Source organism: Protopterus annectens, chromosome 3.part0 (genome assembly GCF_019279795.1).
Source record: "Protopterus annectens isolate FY-2018-M chromosome 3.part0, PAN1.0, whole genome shotgun sequence".
NCBI classification, from domain to species: Eukaryota; Metazoa; Chordata; order Ceratodontiformes; family Protopteridae; genus Protopterus; species Protopterus annectens.
Genome location: NC_056731.1, coordinates 1,712,294,311 through 1,712,319,310, shown reverse-complemented (window position 1 = coordinate 1,712,319,310; position 25,000 = coordinate 1,712,294,311). Strand labels below are relative to the sequence as shown.

The window sequence follows — 25,000 nt, the reverse complement described above, 5'->3', positions numbered from 1 at the left end:
TGAAATGGAAGAAAAAAATTAATCAAGTGAACTAAAAAATAAGGCAAACTGAAAAGTGAAAAACAGAAGAGCGGATATATGATATAAATATGTTAAAAATCACAGAGAGAAGATGAAGTTTCTATAGTCAGGCTGGGGACTGACATAGCTATCGATAGTATGGTTTCAGGGAATTATATCCCTGCTGTTCAAACAGATGAAACACTAAGGCAAAAAAGCAGGAAGTAAAATATTTTTACTGAGAAATATAATTTTTTTCTGAGCTACCTGGTGGAACAGGTTTGACAGAATATTGTTCTGACAGTGTGCCATGGCACAAGGTAAACCTAAAATCATGTAGGATACTAGTGTCCCAAAGAACAGCAATAAATTAAGAAATAAAAAATAGGAGTTATTGAGGAGTCCCAGTATGAATGTAACAGTCTAAGCAGGATTGCTCCCTAAGATGTTGTAATAATTTTCAAAAACTGAATGTCATAACCAAATATGACACTTATCCAATGCCCAGAGTGCATCAGCTCATAGACAGACTTGGCAAAACAAGAATTCTTATCACCCTAGGCTTAAATAAGGTGCACTGACAGATTGTGTTTACCCCTAAAGCTAAAGAAAAGATTTACCTAAGATTTTTTCCTGTTTACCTGTAGAGGTTAGGGTTGTGCAGTCTGAACAGATCTTGCTCAGTATCTCAATAGCTGTGGTTGCAAGAAATAGCTGTAGTCAAAATGTGTTTGCATTTGTCATAGCAGTAACTATAGAACTTACTGCTGGTCTGGCAATATAGAGGGATAAAGTCCTGACTATGACAGTCAATGTGTCTTCAATTAATGGCTCGGGCAACTCACAGAGTGACAGGGCCTTACCATCCATGGTGGGAGGGTGAATCTGTAGGTGTTTTCTGCTATGAACCCTAGTGGAATCTGAGGACATTGCATTTAGGAGTCATGGTCCAAAGGGGGAATAGTGTAGTGTATGATACCAGAGCTGCTGTGTGGAGGAGTGATATATTGCATGTTCCCATTGCATGTTCACCCTTCAGACACTATCACAATCACCAACAGGAAGGGGGAGTAACAGGGCAGGCCATAAATTAAAAAAAGCAGTCGATGTGGGTAGACAGACCCTCAGGGTGCCCTTAAAATGTGTCCTGACACCAGCCTTATCAGAGAATGTTCAGGGGTTAAGAGTTGCCTTTTAGACCTGGTGATGGATGTGGACAATTGGTAGAAGGCCATAGGATGATGCAGAGGGGAGGAATAAAACCCCCTTCCCCAAAAAATACTGTAGAACCTACTGAGGGACAGCAACAGTGAAGAAAGCTGTCAGGTTTAAAAAATGGCCTTCTAATCAGTGCTAGAAAGGGGTCTTGGATTTGACAGGCACATACCAACAAGCCAGGAAGGGAACAGCTGTAGCAATTCAAAAAAGTGTCTAGTCAGGTCATGGAGAATGACTTTCAGATTGCATTAATGAAGTTGTGGCAAAAAACCCATTGAATTAGGAGAGGGAGGTGGGATATTACCCATGCAGTACTCACTAACAGTAGAGAAATGTTGACCCCAACTGGTGACATTGCTGAGAGTTGGAAGGAACATTCTTAGGTACTCTTGAGTCTACTGGACTTTGTCAATGAATGCAGGGGTCAGTACCAGAAGCAGATGGTGGAACCATACTTCTCAACCTTTTTGAGCAAGAAGTCTGGACAAGGCTAAAATAATGGTGGTGCAAAGGCCCAAAAACAGGTACAGATTTTCCATATTGCTTTTACTAATAGAAAGTTGCTAGAATAACAGAATTTGTTAGCTTGCATTTTCTGATGGATATGAAGCCTAAAACTCAAATATATGTCATTACTTAATGACTTCAGTTCTCAATGATTTGCCAGAAAAATCACACATTTTTATGAGGAACAGACAAAAAATATAAGGCAAAAATGTGGACAGTTGAGAGGTAAGGGTGGAACTGGCTCCATTTCTGTTGATTAGGTCACTGTGCTGATTGAATAATTGCTGTATATCAAGTCTGTGATGCTCATTGAGATCTTAATGGAAATGCTGAACACAGTTTACAGTACTGGGGTGTCATGATTAGCAAGCCTTTTAAGTGTTACTGCCTGGAAAGCTGAGATAGTATAACTGGATTTTCAAATTGGGATTGTCGTTACCATTATCACAAAGGAAAATCACAGGGAATATTCCAACTCTACAGGAATTACAGTTGGCAGGCTCCTTTGGAAAGTCTATGTTAGGATGCTGGAAAAGAAACTGTATCCAATACGGGTCTATATCAGCACCTCAAATGCTGACAATATCGAATTTGATATTGTTGCATTGAGAATGACGAAAGGGCAGAACATCATATGGGTAAATGGAAATCTCCGTAAGGGGAGATTTCCGTTTACCTCAATGTAGTGCAGTCTCGGAGTTGGTATATTTAAGTAGTGGGGGGTGTGGGAGGTGCAGGGGGACTTGCCCCCCTGCCTACACCCTTTAGTATTTTTTTGGGGGGGTTATTTTTTATCGGCATTTGAAAATGCAATAGGTCGATCATTTCAGTTCGACATTTAGTGATTCGACCTATTACATTTTTGAAATGCTGATATAGACCCTCCAATAGTTTAGCTCTGATTCCAGAGGAGCAGTATGGATTCCACCCTGGCTATGGAACAGTGGATCCACTCTTGTCCAGCTCTTGTGGGGGTCATGGAGTTTGTCAGTATTTCCTACATGTGTTTTGTAGACCTGGTTACAACAAATGAGCATGAATCCTCTATAACAGAGATGTTCTACAGCTTTGTAGTATCCAAATGTCTCTGCTACATTCTGTTTGACCCCTGCATATGGGGAGGATTGTGTCCACATTCTGAGCTTTAAGTTGAATAAGGTTAGTGTAGGCATATGACTCCATCAAGTGCTCCTGTTCAAGATTTCTACTGAGAGAATATTAATGCACAGCCAAGGAATAAAGAGGATCCCATCTGGAGAAAAAAATGTCATCTTTGTATTTGTAGGTGTGATCCAATGTACGCAGGAGAGGTCTGCTGTTGAGTGTGATATAGCTGTTATGAGAATCAACATCCCCAAATCAGAATTTGTGGTTTACTCTTGGGAAAAAATAGTTTAACATATGAGAGAAAATAAAAAATAGATATATAGCTAGATAGCTAGATAGATAGATAGATAGATGGATAGAGGTAGATATATACATAGATAGATAGATGATAGAAAGGAAGAAATTGCTTTCTGCAGGTGAGGGGGAAACAGGTGTTTCAGGTGGAGGTGTTTAAGTAGCTCGAGACTTTGTTCATGATAAACAAAGGCAGAGGGGACTGGAAGAGTAACTAGTGGAGAGTTACAGCAGCAGTATTGAAGGCACTGTACAGGACTGTGGAGCTGAAGCTAAAACAGTGTTATAGGACTAACCTGTCAGTGTACTGGTTAGTCTGTGTTTCCATTGCAACCTATGGTCCACAGCTTTGAGTGGTGACCAAAAATAAGAATGATTGTCAGTCAGTTCCTTTATGGAGTAGATAGGCTCTGTTTCCTCACAGAATGAGGAACTTTAGAGTCTGAGAGGATTTTGGACTACAAAAACTGCTCCTGCAGGATGGGATGAGTCAGTTTAGAAGGTTTAGGTACCTTGTGAGAATAGCACTTTGATAACTCCCATAGGAGGTATATCAGAAATGGCACAATGTCAGAAGGTCCTGAGGCAGACAAGTACATGCTGGAGGGATTATATTGTTCACCTTACCAGTGGATTTCTTGGAATTCTACAAAATGAGCTGGAGACTGTTTTTGGGGAGAGTGGTATGGTCTACCCCACTCAGATTCTTATTACCACAATTTTTTACTAGGATAATTGGTTTAGAAAATGTACAGAGTTACAGACATATAAATAGATAGATAGATAGATAGATAGATAGATAGATAGATAGATAGATAGATAGATAGATAGATATAGGTATAATTATATATAGACATAAATAGATATCGTTTGTTCTCCACAGGATGCTTGTGTGTTCGTCATCATCAACTGTTATGCTGTTGTCATGGATTTGTTGTTATGCTGCACTGCAAGCAGAGATGAGTGGGTGTTTATCTCACTATATAAAAGCATTGTGACCAAATATCAAATACTGTTAATTAGCATGCTTCTATAATTGTAAACAGATAAAATGTTTGGAAGGATTCAAAAATCCTTTACAAGACAGATTTGTAAGGTAAAACCTATGAGTCATTTGAAAAAAAAGTTATCTCTATTTTCCATAAATTATAGCCTGGATGGGGTGTGAACAATGGCTCTAGATGACGGGCACTGTTGATGTGACTCCACAAACCCATGTGCAAAAATGGGAAAGGGGGTTATAGATGAATTGATGGCTGGATGGCTGGATGGATGGATGGATGGATAGACTGATTAGGGCAGGGGAAATTTAATTGTTATGTATAAATGTCTTAATAATCAGACTCTGGCTGCAACATTGGGTGCTGAGTTTATACATCAGTTTTGAAATTACGAATTATTATGTTCTATTTAACAGTTTAGTTGTCAGGATGACATTAAAATGCACCTAATTTCACTGTAGGGCTAGGAAACTGAGGAGTACATTATCTTTGAGTATCAGGAGGGCTAATAGCCCTTTTCTCTTTAAAAAATATGGTGGATGATTGGGTAAGGTAAAATACTTATGACCCCACTCAAATTGCTTACAAATTCCTAGAAGACCATTGTGTGGCTTAGAGTTTGATATATTTGCATTGAACTTTGAACACGGTGATTTCTTCACTGAAAGGAGAAAAAGTGCTCTTTCAGGAAAATAGGTCACTACCTGTCCAAGAGACTTTTTGTTGGTCAGGTAACAGTGACAACTGCATAGAATGTGCAAGGTTCTGCATTCAATCCCTAGATCCCTAGATAAGAGTCCTTTCTAAGCTGCACACACACACACACACACACACACACACACACACACACACACACATATATCTATCTATATATATATATATATATATATATATATATATATGGGTCTACTTCATTTCACTGAAAGCTCACTTCGCTGAAACTCAGTTGCTTGCACACAATTCTCTGAAAGCTCACTTCACTGAAAACTCGTTTGACTGAAACTCATTTTGTTGAAAGTTATATATGGCCTTTTCCCCCCAATGTAGTATGATACTGGAGTTAGTATATAAAGTTAGGGGGGGTGTGAGGGGATGTAACTCACCATATAGTTTGATTATATATTGTCTTCTGGAAAGAGTTATTGATTGGACTTGTAAGTATCCATGTCTATGGTTAAAAACATTTAAAATAGGTGGGGAGGCTGCGACCCCCACACCCCCCAATGTGGGGGGCTTTGCCCCCCCTAATCCCCTTACTTTATATAAGAACTCCAGGATCACACTACAGTGGGGAAACAACTGTATATAACTTTCAATGAAAGGAGTTTCAATGAAATGAGTTTTCAGTGAAGTGAGCTTTCAGTGAATTGTGCGCAGGAAACTGATTTTCATTAAATGAGCTTTCAGTGAAATTAAGTAGACCGATATATATGTATATATATATATATATATATATATATATATATATATATATATATATATATGGGTCTACTTTGTTTCATTGAAAGCTTATTTCACTGAATTTCAGTTCACCCCGACCAAATCGCTGAAAATTCAAATTACTGAAAACTCATTTCATTGAATCTCATTTCACTAAAGTGAAGTATTGACACTGTGTTGAGTACTGTAAGACAAGTAAAAGGTGTATGCCCTTTTCCCCACTGTAATGCAATCCTGGAGTTAGTATATATAGTTGGGGGGTGTGTGAGGGCATATATTGTCTTCTGGAGAGAGTTAGTCATTGGTGTTGTAAGTATGCATGTCTATGGTTTAAAATGTATTGCTTTGAAGCTTTCAGTAAAATATAATATAAAACCAAACTAGGTGGGGGCCCCTGTATATATATATATATATATATATATATATATATATATATATATATAAATCTATCTATAAGGGTCTACTTTACATTACCGAAAGTCCATAACGCTGAAGACAAATTTGCCAAGAAGAGATAATGAAGATTAAAACGACAAACCACATCATTTTTTCCAGGGCAAGTACACACTTACCCAACGTGGGGAATAATTCCCCTTTCCACCACTGTAGTACGATCCCGGAGTTGGTATATATAGTTACGGGGCTGGGAGCACAGCCCACCACCTAGGCAGGTTTCAGATAGTATGGTATGTTGTAGTTTACTTTTGGGCAAGTGTTTACTTGCCCTGGGAAAAATTACGTGGTTATTCTCATCTTGGCAAATTTGTCTTTGTTGTTATCGACTTTTTATGGACTTTTGGTAGTTTAAAGTAGAGCCATATATCTATATCTATATCTATATCTATATCTATATCTATATCTATATCTATATCTATATCTATATCTATATCTATATCTATATCTATCTATCTATCTATCTATCTATCTATCTATCTATCTATCTGTATGTGTGTGTGTGTGTGTGTGTGTGTGTGTGTGTGTGTGTGTGTGTAGAAATCTTGTGTTAGTCTTTGTACGTGTCTATTGTGTGTGTACCTTTGTATCTGAGTCTCAGTTTATGTCACAGCATCAAAAATGTATGTTGTCTGAGTATGTGCTAGGTTCTTATCCAGTCCCTCCCATTTTACTCTAGTGTACTGTGCTTCACAAGAAGATCACTGTTGTCATTATGCTGAGTTCTCTCCTGACTGTTGCCACTCTGAACAGCTATGTGAAAATAATCAAGGTGCAACTGCAGTAAAGATGAATGGCAAGAGGTTCAAAACAATTAAATCACAGATGTAATACTTGTTTTGGTTTGTAAAAATGTTATTATTTTTTACAACTTAAGTTTATCTTGGTTTGCTTTGTGGTACTCTTCATCACAACACTTTGATCTGCATCAATGGGCTGCATCTGCTAACATGGTAGCAAGTAAGCTTAGCCTAGAAATTCAGTGAGAAAAAGATCTGACTTGGTTATTTATAAAATTATTTGTAGGTCACAGAGCTCAGGAATTCTTCAATGAAAATGAAGGTGGAGTTAACTATAAAGAGGTATGAACAACACCAAATGCTGATTACTTTTACAGATGATTTGCTTTCTTTTAACTGAAAAAGTAGCTTGTCATTGAATATTGCTAAAGTTTCTGGCATTTTTTTTTCTCTTTGCTATAAAGCTCATGCATTGCAAACATGTTTCTTTGCCTGTAATGTGTAATTCAGCAGCATCAAGAAAAATAAATGACTGTCTAGAAACATTTATTACATAACATACAGTGCTATTAATAACCCATGAATTTAGCCTCTGGTAACTAAATCACCAACGAACATAGTATTAAACATCGTAATTACAAGTCATGTGCTAATTAGAGCTTGTGTATTTTTGCACATTTTATTTAGTTGTGCTTATGGATAATGCAGAAGATATGCATTCATAGCAGCATTATAGTTTTGCATTTCAGACACAACTGTATTACTTTTCAAAAGCATTTATTTATTTACTGTATCTTTGTTTTAAATTGGGATGGTTGGCTGATCCAAGTGGCACCTATTCAGTCATGGCATAGAAGACAGTGATATATACAAGAACTGCAAAGTGATCTTCAGGATTGAGGATATTAAGACAAAAGTGGTTAATAGAAGTAGAAGGTATAATTGTCATCTGAATTTACAAAGAATGTTTGCATATTACAAACTGGAGCATAGCTAAGGCATTAAAACATGAGAAACAAAACACACTTATATAGAATGCACATTCACATGAATGGTATGCATTAATCATTTTATGGCAATAACACAGCAATAACTGAGTGCTATGCAAGCAATGCCTAACAGGGTGCATATTATTGTGTAAATAACACACACCTGGGGGGGTGCATCTACACCCCTGAAGGGGTGTTATTTACCCAATAAACAGGGCTATCAGTTTAAAGCCTGTTAGAAGACACCCTCTATGTCTCCTGAAAAACATGTAAGGTTCTTAAATATACTTGATGAATTGTATGTAAACAAATATTCCATTATTTTGTGAGACTTTAAATACCCGGTAATAAACTGGAGTACCTATACCTCCAATTTATGATGTGCCCAAAAGTTCATAAATTTAATAAAAAAAATTCCTTGGACCAGATTATTAATAAACCCACTAGAAGACATAATATTTTTTATCCAGCCTTTCTGAGTATAGCTTCTTCTGTACTATTCTCCTGGTAACCCTTCCCCAGTTAAGATGAATCATAAATTGTTGAACTTCATGATCTAAATCCCTAAACCAAATGAAACGAATATCAGAGAATTCAAGGATTCCAAATGTTCTAATCGCATCAACTTTGTTGATGAAGTCTAAAAATTCACTTACAGCTGCATCACCACAAGCGTTGCCACAGCAGGTAGTTTCACAAAGAAGTTCTATGCCCACTTAGATAAATGTATATAATTGGCAGTGCCAACCAAATCTAAGTATAATGGGAAATTAAAAAAAAAACATCATGGTGGTTCACCAACATAAGTACGCTCTACAAAAAAGTCCTTAAAGTATACAGCAGATATTAAGGTTAACATCAGAAAACTGACTAAAAATTTGAAAAATACTGCTAGGTCTACCAAATCAGCCCATGAACTTAAGTTAACATCTGAAGTTAAGGACAATTCTAAATATTTTTTTGCTATGTTAGGAAAATAAGAAAAAATACCCTACATTGATTTGATGGCATCATCTACTTAGTAAACATTATTGACATATTAGCAACCACATTCAGTGCTAACTTTACTCCAAAGATGACCAACCAAAGCCCACTTAACCCTGAGTCTCTCAAATTCCCCCATTATTAAAACACATGTACTGAAGATGCTCTCCAAAACTAAAAAATGCTTCCTCCATGGGACTTGATAATATTTCTAGCTGTTTAATAATCAGTACTAAACAGGTACTGGTAGAGCCATTCCTTAAACTATTTAACCTGAGTTTGACTTCTAACTTTGTCCCAGTCTCTGTTTGGCATGCAGCATCAGTTTTGCCACTTCAAAAGGGTAGCCCCCAAAACTGACTCTGGGAATTATAGGACCATCAGCTTGATGAGTCTTATTTACAAAGCTACAGAACATATTACAACCGACCTGATAAACTCTGATATTAAAAATCTCATCAGGCTAGACCTATAATAGTTTGGCTTTGTCAAGGGTTGATTCTGTTTAATTAACCTGGTTAAGTTCTTTAAAAGGGTAACACAGTTGAGAGGTCATGCTCTCCACCCAGCATAGCTTGACCTGTCCATGACATATGACACCATGGCCCATGCTAGCATAGTTGACAAGTTTAATACATTACATGCAAACCCATTTGTGGTAAGTAAAATTGGCTAAAAGACAGAACTCACATGGTGGGGGGTAGAAGATAACTCATCAGAGAATATGAAAGTGACCAGTGGTATCCCAAGAGGGCTCAGCTCTGAGACCTCTTTTTTTGAACATTTACTTTTCTGATCTCTAGAATGTGAACCAAGACTTCTGGCTAACCAAGTTTGCAGATTACTGTAAACTGAGAGTCATTGTGACATCCCCATCCGATGCCTGAGCCCTTCAGCTAGAAGTTACTTTTATAAATACCTACTGTGCTAAAATGGGCTCAAATTATATGTGAAAAAGTTTGATATTGTAACATTTGGTAGACACCCCTCCCCCAGCATACAGCAAAGACAACACTCTACTCCAAAATGAGAATGTTGTTACAGACCTTGGAACCTTCATTGATTATTGCCTGCCCCTTGACCATAATGTAATGGCAGTAGTCAGAATGTCCTTCTACTTAGCTCAGTTCATTGCCAAAGGAATATCATCTATCTCTAAAGAGGTTATCTCCCCCTTATATTCAGCATTGATTAGGTTAATTATAGAATACAATGCCCCCTTTGGGATATACCTCACTAGACATATAACAAATAGAATGATCCCAGAAATTCCTAACTAAGAAGATCACTTAATATGAGAATACTATACCAGAAAAGAATGGAAGCATTGCCTTTTTATTAAGGATGTTACATACTCCTGAGGGTAGATAAATGTCTTACCTTCTGTGCAATTAGGGATTCAGTGGTTCTGGATCTTCTGTATTCCCACAAATCAAATATTTTTGCAAGCACCAGAACCAGGGATCTACATCTTCATCAGCACATAAATAAAACATGGTGGAGGGATAGGTTCATTATACAGTGGAATAGGCTCCCACTGCAAATTAAGCAATGTGATCCATTATCTTTCTTCAAATGAGAACTAGATCATTAGAATGGTATTAACAAATTCATCCTCACTTGACTGCCCTAGCCATCTTTGAAAAAGGAGGTACAGTCTAAGGGTGGCTACTGAAATGATAAATGGTTTCAAGCCTTAGCTGCCTTGTATTTTCTATGAGCCTCTGATCCTATGAAACCTGAAAAGGTGTAAAATCAAAGCTGTATTTCTAACAAATATTCTACATTTGAGCTTCCAAACAATTTAAAAATATATTAATTCCTGCTCACTTCCAAAACCTAGGATTGTCTATAATACCATGCTAACAAATGGCATAAACAGGAAAAGGATTTATTTTTACTAAACATGCAAGAACGTATGTATCATGTTCATATTTTTATTGTGAAAATAAATTGTGAGGCAGCTCCATTGTGGTAAAGCAGGGTGTACTAGGGATGTCCAAAAGGCATTGCTAGTACTGTCTTGGAGAAGTTAGTGAGCATGTTTTTTTCGTAAGTGGAGATATAATGGGTTGCAGTGGATTTGTGCTAGAGGGTTAAAACATAATATTGAAAATGAACATCACAGGCTATTGCAGACTAAATGTTAATATAGATACTACTTTTAAAACAGGATGAGTACAATATAATTTCTTAAACAGGAATGGAAATATTTGCTAATAATGGTATTTTCTCTCTGTAGTTAATTATTTTGTAAGTGATCTGGTTATTTTATTTACTGCTGATGAAACTGGCTCAGTGGTGTAGAGGGTTGGAGCCTAGAATGTGCCCCAACCGACATGGGTTTGACTAGTGAACATGAACCATGGAAAAGCCATCTTAGGCAGCATGAAACTAAATGGCCAGTTTCAGCTTTCCCATCCCAAGAGAAGAAGGGAATGAACACACTCTCTGAGCAAGCAAGCCACCTGTTCAAAGAATTTGGCTCATGCATGGAATGAAAGACATAGGAATTCTGTCTGCCAAGCTGTGGGCATGTACCATATATAGGTGAGATGGGAGTATAGGAGCATCTAACTACTCATTGGTATTGCAGGTCCTGCCACTTCAGTGTCCTGTACAGCCAGCAGAAGGTGGAGATGTAGAGCTTGCAAAAAAAAAAATCTATCAGAGATGAGGGATGAGGGATGATACTATGCTGCAACCACTAAGCAATTCCCCCAGCTTAGAGATACTTAGGTTTCTACTTTTTATTTATCCTTCCCCCACCAGTCTGGAGGATGGGAAGGATGGACATTTGGGATGAAGGAGCAAAGAGAAAGTTCCAGAAGGCAAGGTGACAGAGTGTTGCAAGATGCCACAAAATACATATACTGGATGAAGTTAGACTATGTAAGATGTCACATAAGGATATGTCTAACATTTTAATTTTGGGGAACTTGATGCAAACCCAGGAGCTTACTTTCTGAATGATTTCTAGAGGAAAAGAAAGACAGGCTTTTGTTAGACAGTTGCATTAATAAACATAGGAAATAACTATGGAAACAAAGAGAGAAGCATAATTTAACAATACTCGAAGAAAGAACACAAATAGTATTATTAAATGTAGTTCAACTAGACATGTCTCTTTAGTAGACTATGCTAAAATAAAGAGAGGGAAAATAGAAAAATGCAATGTAAATACAGAAAGGGATTGTACACCAGCTAAAATAAGGGTGAAAGAGGAAAAGGTGAGAATAACAACAGAAAACAGTGACTGATCAAAAACTGAGATAAGGTCCAAATTAAAGAAGGAAATAGTTTATTTGACTTCTCAAAACAGTGGAATAGCATTACATTTTTAAGGCAATAATAGAAGAAAATATGCTGAGCATAAGGAAAGGGAAACCCAACCAAAACATGTCATTGGAATAACAGAGGAGATATATGAAGAAGTGACTATGATAAAAGAAAGACAGAAAAGAAGGCTTATTGCTATATATAATAAAATGATTGATACTGAATGTAATGAGATGAAATGTCAACTTATAAGGAACATAAAAACTGGATATTTACTAGAGTTAAACATCTATATATGAAATTAATGCAGTGTACTGAAAATTGTTCTAAAATATATAAAGAACAACTAACTACCTTGCAATAAATGGGATATGGTGTTTATAGTGATTCAATCAAATGATATTTCATTTTTTTAAATGATAGCAAATAGACTAGGAGAAAACAATTCATGGTGATTGGTTTATTAGTGAAAAAGGAATGCTTTGAATATTTTAATTAGACATTCAGAATTTCCCAAGGAGAGAGAAAGAAATCAGAATGAAGAGCGCTTGAATGAAAGGAAGGGGAACAGCATAGGAGAGTCTAAAAACTTTTCTGGAAGAAAATAATTATATCTATTAGAACTTTGAAAACTAGTATAGCTATGGACTTAACTAATTTGGTGAATGAACTATATAAATGTAATAATGCTTACTGGATTAAGATGTTACAGAAATAATGTAGGTTGATCATAAGGACTAGGCATTTTCCCTGTACTTAGATTCAAGGAATACTTATGATTATTTTTTTACAAAGGAGACAAGAAAAATCCAAGCATATATAGGTTGATTCATTATTAAAATATTTAGTTCCATTATAAAAACTCAAATGACCACACAAGACTGTAATGTGGTTTAGCGCTTTCATTTGTTTCATACTACAAACTTCTTCAGAACAGATGACAATTAAATACATGACATATTTAAATAGTAGAGAAAAGGACTTTATATAAAATAATTTATGAACGCCGTATAGCTATTAAAAATGTGACTTCACCAATGCCCTAGCTAAGCATGCTAGTGAATGCACTCCTTTTAAGAAGTTTACCTTTTTTGTATTAGACCTTATTAATCCCTGGCCATTTGTAGGTGATTACAACACTGTTTTAGAAATAAAATAGTTAAAATGGCAGGTATCTTTAAGAGCAGATTTTGCTCCTGGTTCAAATGTGAATATTAATATTAAGTGTTTGCTGAAGATGAATATCCATATACTTCATTCCACGTTGTTTACTGGCTTATTTATTAACTGGTTTAATTGTTTTATTGTTGTTTGATGTTTATTGGTCTGTTTGTTAGTAGATTTTACTATTTAAATAGGTCATGTATTTATTTGTAATCTGTTCTGAAGAAGTTTGCAGCATTAAACAAATGAAAGCACTAAACCACATTACAGTCTTGTGTGGTCATTCGAGTTTTTAAGCACTGTTTTTGTTTTTTCAGTTTGTTTTTTTAGTGCTTTTGCTGGTGGTGTTTGGCAGTTTTATCATTCCTTTAGTTCCATTATATTAGAATAACTCAGTAAAGTGATAATAAGGATTTTATTGTCTAAGACTCAGTTTACATACCATGAAGAAAATTCTGGTGAACAAGCATGCTGTGTGATAAAAAATAAAAATATGTGAGACTGAGAAATAGAAAACGTTTTCCTAGCCTTTCTGAATTTTGAGGCTGCCTTTGAAAAACTGACAATTCTGGCAGGTAAGGTCAATAACAAGGTATTCACAGGAATTGATAATTATAGTAAATTAAATATATTCTTGAACAGTAGGTAAAGTAAGTATAAACAGAGCTGTAGACAGACTGTATTTGTATAGAAAAGAAGTGAGGCAAGGGTAACTTCTAGCTCGATTGCTATTTTTGATATATAGTGACAAGGTACTTAAGATTTTTTTTTTAAATTAAAAGAGACAGATCAAAATATAAGGCAATATAAAATATTAGCATTAAAGACACTCAGATGCTCCTAGTTTTTTAACATAACAAGTCAGCTCTTAAGCTAAAGCAGATTATTTAGGATTTTATAGCAAATTAATGTTGAAAAAAGCAAAGCTATGATTTTAACCAAAAGCTAGAAAATTATATGGTTCAATAATGAATAAACAGAGATAAACACAAAAAAGAGAAAATATACCACTTTTTATCATATTATTTACAAATAACGAAACCTAAATAACCATTATAAAATAGTTATATTCTTAGGGTTTAACTAAACTATACATTTTAGTTTTATGAAAGTAATTATTTCACTTTAAAATACAAAAGGTTGAAAATGCTTCTCTTTTTCTCTGCAGAAAATAAGTGAAAGAGGACATCTGTCATATTCTAATGGAATGTGAGCTATTTGGGGATTTTAGGTCTACGTTCATTCAAAAAACATTGGCAGGGACTTAATAAGACATCAGGCATTGTCACAGCTATCCTGCCACTGTTTACCTTGTCTGCATGATGAGGCCTAGAACTGATGAGCAGTAACAGTGGATGAAATCAGTGAGAGCAGGTGAGCGTATTAAATCTCCAACTCACTGATGCAGCAGGGTCTGCATAAACTCTGAGGTGCAGCCATAGGGAAAGAGGAGGAAAAGCAGTGAACAATGATCATGACTCTGTGCGACCACTTGCACAACGTAGCATCACAAAGAAGAAATAATATATATTCTGTTGCAGACCAAAAATGTTGCAGGTATAAAATGTCAAAATACAAAATATTAAGATCTGTTTTATACAGGGGTTAACCCCCCCTACACCTCCCAACATGTCCTGCTGTTTATATATATATATACCGACTCTAAGAGTACACAATAGTGGTCATTTTGTATTTCAACATTATATAGCTGCAGCATATTTGTACTTTCAACATTTTGGCTTGCAACTATATATACATATGGATCTACTTATGAAGTTCAAACTTTCAAAACTTTGAACTTCATATGGTTGAGACCATAACATCAAAGTATTGAAAGTTCGAAACTTCAGTAAGAAAAAATAAAAACAACATTTTTTTTACATTTATGCAGACCTCCTCACTCCCCACACTACCTACTAATTAAATATACCATCTCCGAGATCACACTACATGGAAGAGAATGGTAAATATCCCATTCTGCGCTGTATGAGGATCTCCATTTAAACCATCTGAAGTTTCAAAACTTTGATATTATGGTTTCGACCATATGAAGTTCGAAGTTTTGAAATTAAAAAAAAAAAAAAAATATATATATATATATATATATATATATATATATATATATATATATATATATATGAGATACATATGGATCACCAAACGGCAACATAACTGAAACAGATTCGGCTGGGCATACTTGCTCGAAAGTGCTTTTCACCGAAAGGCACTTTCGCGTAAGTATGCCTGTTGCGGAGCTCGCACTACAGTGGGGATAAGGGAAAATTCCCTTTTCCCCACTGTAGTGTGACCCCGAAGTGAGAATATTTAAGTAGGGGGTGTGTGGAGGGTGCAGGGGGGCTTGCCCCCCTGCAAAAACGTAAAAGTAATGTTTTATTTTTTTTTCTTAAACTTTAATGAAAGCGCATTTTCAGTGAAAGCGCTTTCGTTAAAGTGTGTTCGGTGATTGTGGATTCAGACTATTGAACTTTTGTTCAATAGTCGTAGATCCATATATATATATATATATATATATATATATATATATATATATATATATATATGGATCTACTGTCTATTCACAAATTTACATTTCAGTGAAATGTAAATTCGCAAATTCATTTACACGAAAGTGCGTTTCAATGAAAATGCATTTTCATGTAAATCCATTAAAAAAAAAATACTGAAAACACTTTTATGCAAGGGGGGGCAAGCCCCCCTGCACCGCCCATATGGGGGCTGTGCCCCACACCCCCCCTACTTAAATATTCTCACTCTGACATCGGACTACAGTGGGGAAAAGAAAACATTCCATCATCCTCACTGTACTACAATCTCTGTAAATGTCCCATTAGTTGCATATCAACACTAGATGTTGATGTACAACTAATATAACATGCAAACAGCATGTTTTCAATCAGCATCCCCCTTACTATTCTGTTTTGTAAACTTTATTACGCAAAAGTGCATTTTTGATAAAACGCACTTTCGCGTAATTATATTTTATATATATATATATATATATGGATCCCTAACACATGGTCGACAGGCCATATGATCGACACTCATTTGGTCGACAGTTCATTTGGTCGACAAGCAGTTTTATGTGGGGGGCTTCACCCCCCACACCCCCCAATGTGGGGGGCTGTGCCCCCCCACAACCTCCCTAACTATATATATCAACTCCAGGGTCGCACAACATTGGGGAGGGGGGCAAATCTGCCTGTTGACCAAATGAATTGTTGACCAAATGAGTGTCGATCAAATGGCTTGTCGACCATCACAGGTAGACCCATATATATATATATATATATATATATATATATATATATATATACACACACACACACACACACACACCCACACACACACACACACACACACACATATATGGATTCACTTTGAAGGATCGGAATTTCAGAACATTGGACCTCTGATCGTGGAAGACCAGAGGATCGAAGTGCTGAAGTATTGAACCTGTATCCTGGGGCTTTCCTGATATACTGCACATTCGTATGGGACATATGTTCCCATGCTTATGCAGTACATCAGTACTATGTAAAGGAAGCAATGGAAAAAGAAAGATCTCCGTTGCTTTTTTTTTTAATTAAAACTTTGAAATCCAGAGATTTCAAACAAATGGGAGATACAGTACACAGAGAAAATATTAGGATAATCAGGTACATTTTTTGAGATTTGTATAATGTACCTGATTATCCATGTATTTGTCTCTGTCCTATTGTTTAAGTCTCTGTTTTTGTAAGTTTATTTAAAAAAAATTGAAAGAAAAGTAAAATTTTAATAACATATACTAATGGAAAAAACAGACTTTTTTCCATTGGTATATGCTTGATTTACAATGGACATGCTGACTTTGCTAACCAATCAGTGTGATTGTTTTGGAATGTTAATGGACAGTCATTGTATAATACACATTTTCAGAAGCAAAAGCAATCTGTAACTTCTACTATTGTCATTTATGTATTAAGTGTAATTCATCACCTTTTCTCTAAAAGTCATATGTTTTAGGAGGGATTAAGAGGGACAGAGCTCAGATTTGAGTCAAACACAAGGGCATCACTGAAACTCAGGGACAGTTGAGAGGTATGGTGTGTGTATGTGTACATATAAAACGGGCAGTGAAAACTGACCAAGCTAGCTATGCATCAGCTCTGATCTATGGAAAAAAAAAAAGCCAGTACAGGCCACTAGGTTTGAAAATCCAAATAACTGCCACAATCTTGAAAAATCATATAGAAACAGAAATAATAAAAAAACAAAAACAAACCCCCACAAAAAACATCTAAATCAGTAAAGAACAACACCAATACCAGAAACACCCCATACTCAGATACATGACTAAGTCTAAGTAGAAAGAAACAGAAAAAAAAGCAGGAATCAGGACTGTGCCACAAAACATACTTGAAGGCAATGAAACTACTAAACTCACATTTAAGGAAATAACCTTTTCAGGAACAGTGAAAAACATCCCCAAAAATCTTCATGAAAATGAAAGCATAAACCCCACAAATATGAAATGAAACAATGTAGGGAGATACAGGAAGTGAATAACAGGAAGCAAAAAACAGCCCACATCACAACAGAAAACAGGTACTATAATCTAGGAGTCAAATTAACAGCCCACAAGCACAAATGCAGTAGAAACATTCTGTTAGACATTGTTTGACCAAAGAGGTAAATTTGAAAATACACTACACAGAAGTAAATGACTGAATAAATACAACTGCATATTAAAATTAAAATAAAACACACACACAAAATATTACAGAAAGCAAATGAATAAAGGCAGCAAGTATACCATAAGCTAAACCAATGTGAAAAACACTCAAATACATGGGTAAGTCTGCATAGAAATAAATTAAAACAAGAGAAATGAAAACAAAAAAAAAAACAGGAATCATCACGTGACACAGATGAAACATACTTTACAGTATTTACAGGGGGTGAAGGAGCATTACTACCTACATGTAAAAGCTTTTCAATTCTTTGGAGTTGCTCCCAAAATGATTACTGTTGTGCCTTTCAGTTTTGGAGTTGGCAGCAGAGTTATTATTGTTATAAATATTTTTGAGGCTGTGTTATCTGGAAAACAATATATGTGTTTATGAAGTGCTTTGCTACTTTTTTGTAAGTCTCCTCACATGGACTCATTCGTCTGGTAGAACTCAGTTGAAGTGTTATCTAGTTTCAGCACCTGGATTGTGCAAAACCACACAGCACCTTACCATATGAGTCACATAAATGACCACTTTAAAAATGTCATACCAAAAGTCAAAGTAATTAAAAAGTTATAACGCTGCACAGCAATCAATTAATTAAAATGGGTGGAGGAAGCATTTTACATTAAAACATATTAGAAAACATATAATAATCATACACAAAATACTAAATGTAAAATTCAAAATCCCCCCCAGAAAATATAGATGCCCGTTTTATAAGTGCACTTAGGCACTTGTGGGTGTGCATTTCCCTGTGAAATGAACCACTTGGCCACTAGGGTGAATTTTGCCCTTTCGCAAAAGTAGTGCAATCTCAGAGTTGGTATATTTAATTAGGGAGATGTGGGTGGGGCAAAGCCCCCCACTTGGATGGGTTTAGTTTTGTTCTGTTGAGGTTTTTTCAGTGGTGGCCAGGTGGTTTATTTCACAGGGAAAGGATTTTGGTAGTCTGTGCTTTCGGTTTAATGCCATTTCATTGAAGTAGAGTCGGGCAACTAAGAATCAGTGAAGTGTAATTTTGGTGAGTCAAAGTAGACCCATAAACATGTGTGTGTGTGTATGTGTGTGTGTGTGTGTGTGTGTGTGTGTATGTGTCTGTATAAATAGGTAGATAGAAATATATATATATATATATATATATATATGGGTCCACTTTGTAATTTCAAAAGCCCAAAATCTCGAGTTTTGATACACTGAAGTCAAAACATTGAGATTTTGGAATCTTGAAACTACAAAGTGTTGCAAAACCCCCCCAAAACTAACTAAAAGAATGTTTTTGCAAGGGGACAAGCCTCCTTGCAACCCCCACATGGGGGACTGCACCCCCACACCCCCTGCAACTTAAATATACCATCTCTGAGATTGCGCTACAGTGAAGAGAATGGTAATGCTCCTATTATGTTTACCATTCTCTCCATTGTAGGGTGATCTCGGATATGGTATATTTAAGTTGCAGGGGTGTGAGGGGAGCAGTGGGGCTTGCCCCCCTGAAAAAACAGTTTTTAGTATTTTTATTGTTTTTTTTTTTACTTTGCAATTTCGAGATTTGAGGTTCTGGGATCGGTATTTTGAAACTTGAGATTTTAGGCTTTCGAAATTACAAAGTGGACCCATATGTGTATATGTCTATCTATCTATCTATCTATCTATCTATCTATCTATCTATCTGTGCGCCTTAGACCATTGGGGATCAAGCATGATACAGATATTGCAACACACCCAGGAGTGTTGTTAGAAGTATGCAGTAATATTTGCACCATGCACACCCACAAGTGCCTTATTGCATTTATAAAATGGGCATCTATATATTCTGGTGGGATGTTGAATTTTACATTTAGTTTTTTGTGTATGATTACTCTATGTTTTCTAATATAATTTAATGTAAAATGCTTCCTCCACCCATTTTAATTAATTGATTGGTGTGCAGAGTTATAACTTTGTAATTACTTTGACTTTTGGTATGATATTTTTAAAGTGGTCATTTATGTGACTTTATGGCAAGCTGCTGTGTGGTTTTGCACAATACAGGTGCTGAAACTAGATAACACCTTAACTGAGTTCTACCAGATGAATGAGTCCATGTGAAAAGACTTACAAAAAAGTAGCAAAGCACTTCACAAACACACACACACACACACACACATATATATATATATATATATATATATATATATATATATATAGCAACCAGATAAGAAACACAAGGACTTCCACCAAGGTGCTGTGTTGTATAACAATATCAACTCCTAATGAGAATGATTTGACAAATCCTTTGTAAATAAAAACAGTTTAATATATAAAATAATAAAATCAGCAATGAACTTCAGGATAAGCACTTTCGGATCTAATTGATCCTTCATCAGATCTACTTCAAACCATTTCTTTGGTGCTTATATAACTCAACGTCAGCCAATCATATTGTTAATTCCAACCAACAACTTTAATTTTAACCAATCACCTTCCTTTAATTATATCCCATCATAGGTGTGTTTTTAGCCTATGCCCCTTCAAGGCTGGTTTTATCAGATAGTTTGTATTCAGTCCCAGAGCTTTATGGGCTTGCAGCTTCCCTATCCAATGCATTCCTTTCAACTCAATGACATTGTCTAGATCTCCACCTCTAGACATGCCATAAATCAACTGTAGCACCTTAAAATTAAAAGAGTGTCCTGCATTAATGTGTATGTGTCTCACCAAGGGATTCTTATCTAATGTCACTTAAGTGCTTTGAGACCCTTTCTTTTAACTGTCTAGTAGTTTTCCCCACATAAAAATTATTGCACTGTTGACATGTGGCCAAGTAAACTAAATTCCTAGTCGTACAATCTGTGTAAAAGTTACTGCAATATACTTTCCCAGTAATCGGATGTACAAATTTGTCTTCCATATTAATATGTTTACTTTGTACATCTCCGACATGGAAATGTTCCTGCCCTTTTTGAAATAACTTGGGATTGACTAATTTTGTCTTTGCATAGTAATTGTTTCAGGTTCTTATCATTTTTAAAAGAAAATGTTGGCACTTCTACTATTACTTTAAGCCCTTCATTCGATGCCAGGATCTTCCAATTATTCCTTATAATATTGCAAATTTCTGTAGTATCTGTGGAGTGCATCAGAGTCATTCTGACATCTCATTTTATACTGATACTAGAGCTCTTTTGAAGGTTATTGGTGTTTTCCCTCCCTCTTCTATCAAGTAGGATAGTCCTTCTTTCTTCCTTTTACTCCGTGCATAAGTCTGTGCCTCAGATAGTTCCTTATCCATATATCCTCTTCTTTGAAATTGTTGACTCATATCTAGTATGGCTTCATTAAAGTCCATCTCCTTTGAATGTAACCTGGGCATCCTCAAAAATTGTCCCTTTAAGAGGTTGTCATAAGTGTATCTTATTTTTTCAAAACAGGTTTATTGTTTTAACATATAAGAGAAATATCATAACAATTTTATACAAGTAATTAAAAATAGGTATTATTATAATATTCAACAAAACAACTAAAGTATTTACAAAGACATCCACTACAATCAGATCAATTAATTAAACTAAAATACCGTGCTATTGAAATTAGCATTTTTTTAACAAATTTTGTAAATTATCCCATACAATATAATAAGATGTTTTTCTAGTTGTTCTTGTCCTAATTGTGTTTATTTCCATATGGCACACTATATTCATAACATTTTTAAATTCATTGAACGAAGGAGGTGTATCTGAAATCCAATTTCTAGTTATTATTTTCCTAGCCACTGCTAGAATAGACCATAACAAGGGAAGCTTAACCTTTTAACACTTTGAGGTACAGGTGTGTTGAATAATATAAGAGATTTAGAAATAATGAAATTATCTGTAAAAGAGCCTGCAAAAATTCATTAATTGACTTCCAGTATTCTTTCAATTTTATGCAGTCATAAAACATATGAGCCCAGTCAGCATTAATTTCTACATTACATCTCTTACATAAATTATCTTTATTATTTATTTTATTCATCATCAAAGGTGTATAAAAGATCTATGTAAAAATTTCCATGTATAAAGTCTCCAGACAATGGAAGACGTAGTTCTATAAGCAGATTCCAATATATATTGTTTATCTTGTTGATTTGGTGGGTCCCCATTAATAGAAGTGAAATAATTCCAGTATGAATCTACACTGTAAAAAGTTTCTTGTCTGATAATTTTATGTATGTATGAAAGTTTACCTTTATCAGAAACTTTATGTTGTAAATTTAATATCAAGTAATCAATCAGTGTTGGAATAGATTCTTTAACTGTTATAGACATTAGATCTATTTTATTAATGAGATGTTGTCTAAAGGTCTGAACCTCTAACCAGCAAGTTTCTCTTAGATCAAATTCTTGTTTTAAGAAATCTAGATTTTTAACTTTATTATCAGATATCAACTGATACCAGTACTTTAGATCATTATCTATAGCTAAATGAGTTCCTTCAGAAGTAGATGACAAAAGCATACCCTGAGTATACATTATAGGGAATATAATAAAATTCCATTCCCTATACTTAGGGTGCATGAATATAAAGTTACGATAGCTAATAATAATGTTTAATGGGTAACAAACAATATGTTTAGGTGTAATAGGTGAAGTACAAAATTCCTTTAGTAACCATAACACGGAGTTATTTACAATCATATTTTTATGTGTTAAGGAGATTTTCATGAAGTGCATACTAATTATCTCCCAATAATCTTTCCATTTTGCAACATATGACTGATCTATTAATAAAGTAATAACTTTTACAATAGAAGAGATAGTATATAAATTAAAGTCTGGAAAAGAAATACCCCCTTGAGACCAGCAATTAGTATGTTTCTTTAATGCAATCCTAGGTCTATTAGGTGCCCATAAGAAATTTAACATTAGTGTATTCAATTTCTTGATAATTATTTTTGTAGGTGAAAGTATTATTGATTGTATTAAGTATAAAATCTTGGGGAATATTATCATTTTAATAATTGTAAGTCTCTCCTCCATAGTAAAAAACATATTATTCCAGGTATTAAAAAGGTTTTGTATATTAAGAAAACAGGTATTATAATTATTATATATAATAGATTTAATATCTTTAGATAGTAGTATACCTAAATAAGTTATCTGACCTGAATTGGGTACATATTTAGTAAAATCACTAATGAGAATATTTTTCCGTGTATATATAGGTAGTATTTTAGTTTTTTCTTCATTGAATATTAAACCAGAAATACTTTTAAAATTCATCATTTTATCAAATAGAGACTGCATACAAGAATTAGATCCTGCTGATGTAATTAGAACATCATCTGCAAAAAGTTGAATTTTGGATGTTATATTTTCATCTATTTCAAAACCCTCTATGTCAGTACTGTTTCTGATCAAATTAGCCCAAGGCTCCATTACTAAAGTGAATAATAGTGGAGAAAGTGGACATCCTTGTTTTGTACCTTTAAAAATGGGTATTTTTGTGAAACATATGTTCCTACCTTAATATAAGCCAAAGTTCCTTTGTATAAATGCTCAATTAGATTTACAAATGCATCTGAGAAGTTTGTGCACTTCAGTAAGGTAAACAGATAGTCCCAACTTACTGAATCAAATGCTGAACTTATATCAAGGCTAATAAGTGTTAAATCTTTCTTTTTCCTATTTGCAAAATCAATTAATGTTAAAGTTCTTCTTATATTATCAAAAGTATTTCTATTTACAATGAAGCCTGTCTGATCTATATCTATAATGCCGGAGGTGATTGTCTTCAATCTATCAGCAAAAATACTCATAAACATTTTATAATCAACATTAAGTAATGAGATGGGCCGATATGAAGTACATCTAGTTGGATCTTTATTAGGTTTTAAAATTGGTGAAATAAATGTATATTGCCAAGATGGGGGAGTTATTAACTCAGTTTGGGCCAAAATAAAAACCTTATATATTAATGAATATGTACTTTTAGAAAGGATTTTATATATCTCTGGTATAATACCATCATTACCCAGTGCTTTGTTTGATTTAAGCTTATTTATTTGTGTAATAACTTCTGTATATGAAATACTCTTGTCCAATAGTTTAATCTGTTGTTTATTAAGCTTTTATTCATGTTTGTGGTTATAAACTCCTTTATTTTATCTTTAGGTTCCATGTTAATGTTATTATGGTTAATTTTGTGAAAGTGATTTCTAAATTCATCTAGTATTTCTGGTATACTAGAAACATTCTTCTTTTCCTTAGAGAAAAGATTTCTTTGATATGGTTTTGTTTATTCAACCTTTTTGTTTTATTTTTAAGTCTATGTAAGTATTTGGGTCTTATTGAATAAGACAAAAACTTGTATTTCTCTAAAGTTATTTTAACTTTATGAGTTAAAATTTCTTTGTATTTCTCATTTAGTTTGTTTATTTCTTCAATAACTTTCTTGTCCATAATATTTTCTTTATTATTATGTTTATAAGAGTCTAATTTACTTTGAATATCTAACAATTCATTATCCCAAGATTTCCTTTTATTATTATACCATCTGATACTTTGTCCATATAGATATGATTTTAAGGCATCCCAAACATAAACAATGGAGACTTCAGGAGTATTATTTATGTCTAAAAATGTTTTACTTCTGAAAGTATATATTCTTTATAGTCTTTTAGTTGAGTTAAGTATGCTGGTATCCTTTTGATCTGAACATTATGAGTATTTTTATCATGAATTCAAAACAATTGAATTATGATCAGATATAGGACATGAAATGATTTTGGAATTAATTAAATCTGTTACCATCTGGTTAGAAATAAAGACCCTATCTATTTTTGAATAAGTTTTGTATCTGTTAGAAAAAAGGTGTATGGTAATGATTTTGAATCTATCTGATTATTAATATCATTCAAATGATAAGAATTAGCAAAATCATTTAAATGTTTTGCATTAGATGTAATTCTTCTTTTCCTATAGTGGTAGTATCACTTTCATGTAGTATACAATTAAAGTCACCAGCTAAAATAATATCTCCTATAGAGAATGATATGATCTTATCAAGATGATGTTTCACTGTATTAATACCAATTCCAGGTATCCAATATACATTAATTAAAGTGTAAGTCT

At 34.5% G+C, this 25,000-nt stretch overlaps 1 protein-coding gene across 1 annotated transcript in view; it reads left to right on the top strand.

Moving 5' to 3' along the window:
* GPLD1 (glycosylphosphatidylinositol specific phospholipase D1) overlaps positions 1 to 25,000 on the top strand; it is an 871,054-nt gene that overhangs the window by 31,654 nt on the left and 814,400 nt on the right. The window contains exon 2 of the mRNA XM_044065746.1: positions 7,047 to 7,102. Coding sequence (XP_043921681.1) covers positions 7,047 to 7,102 — 56 coding nt within the window. The remainder of the gene's footprint in view (positions 1 to 7,046; positions 7,103 to 25,000) is intronic.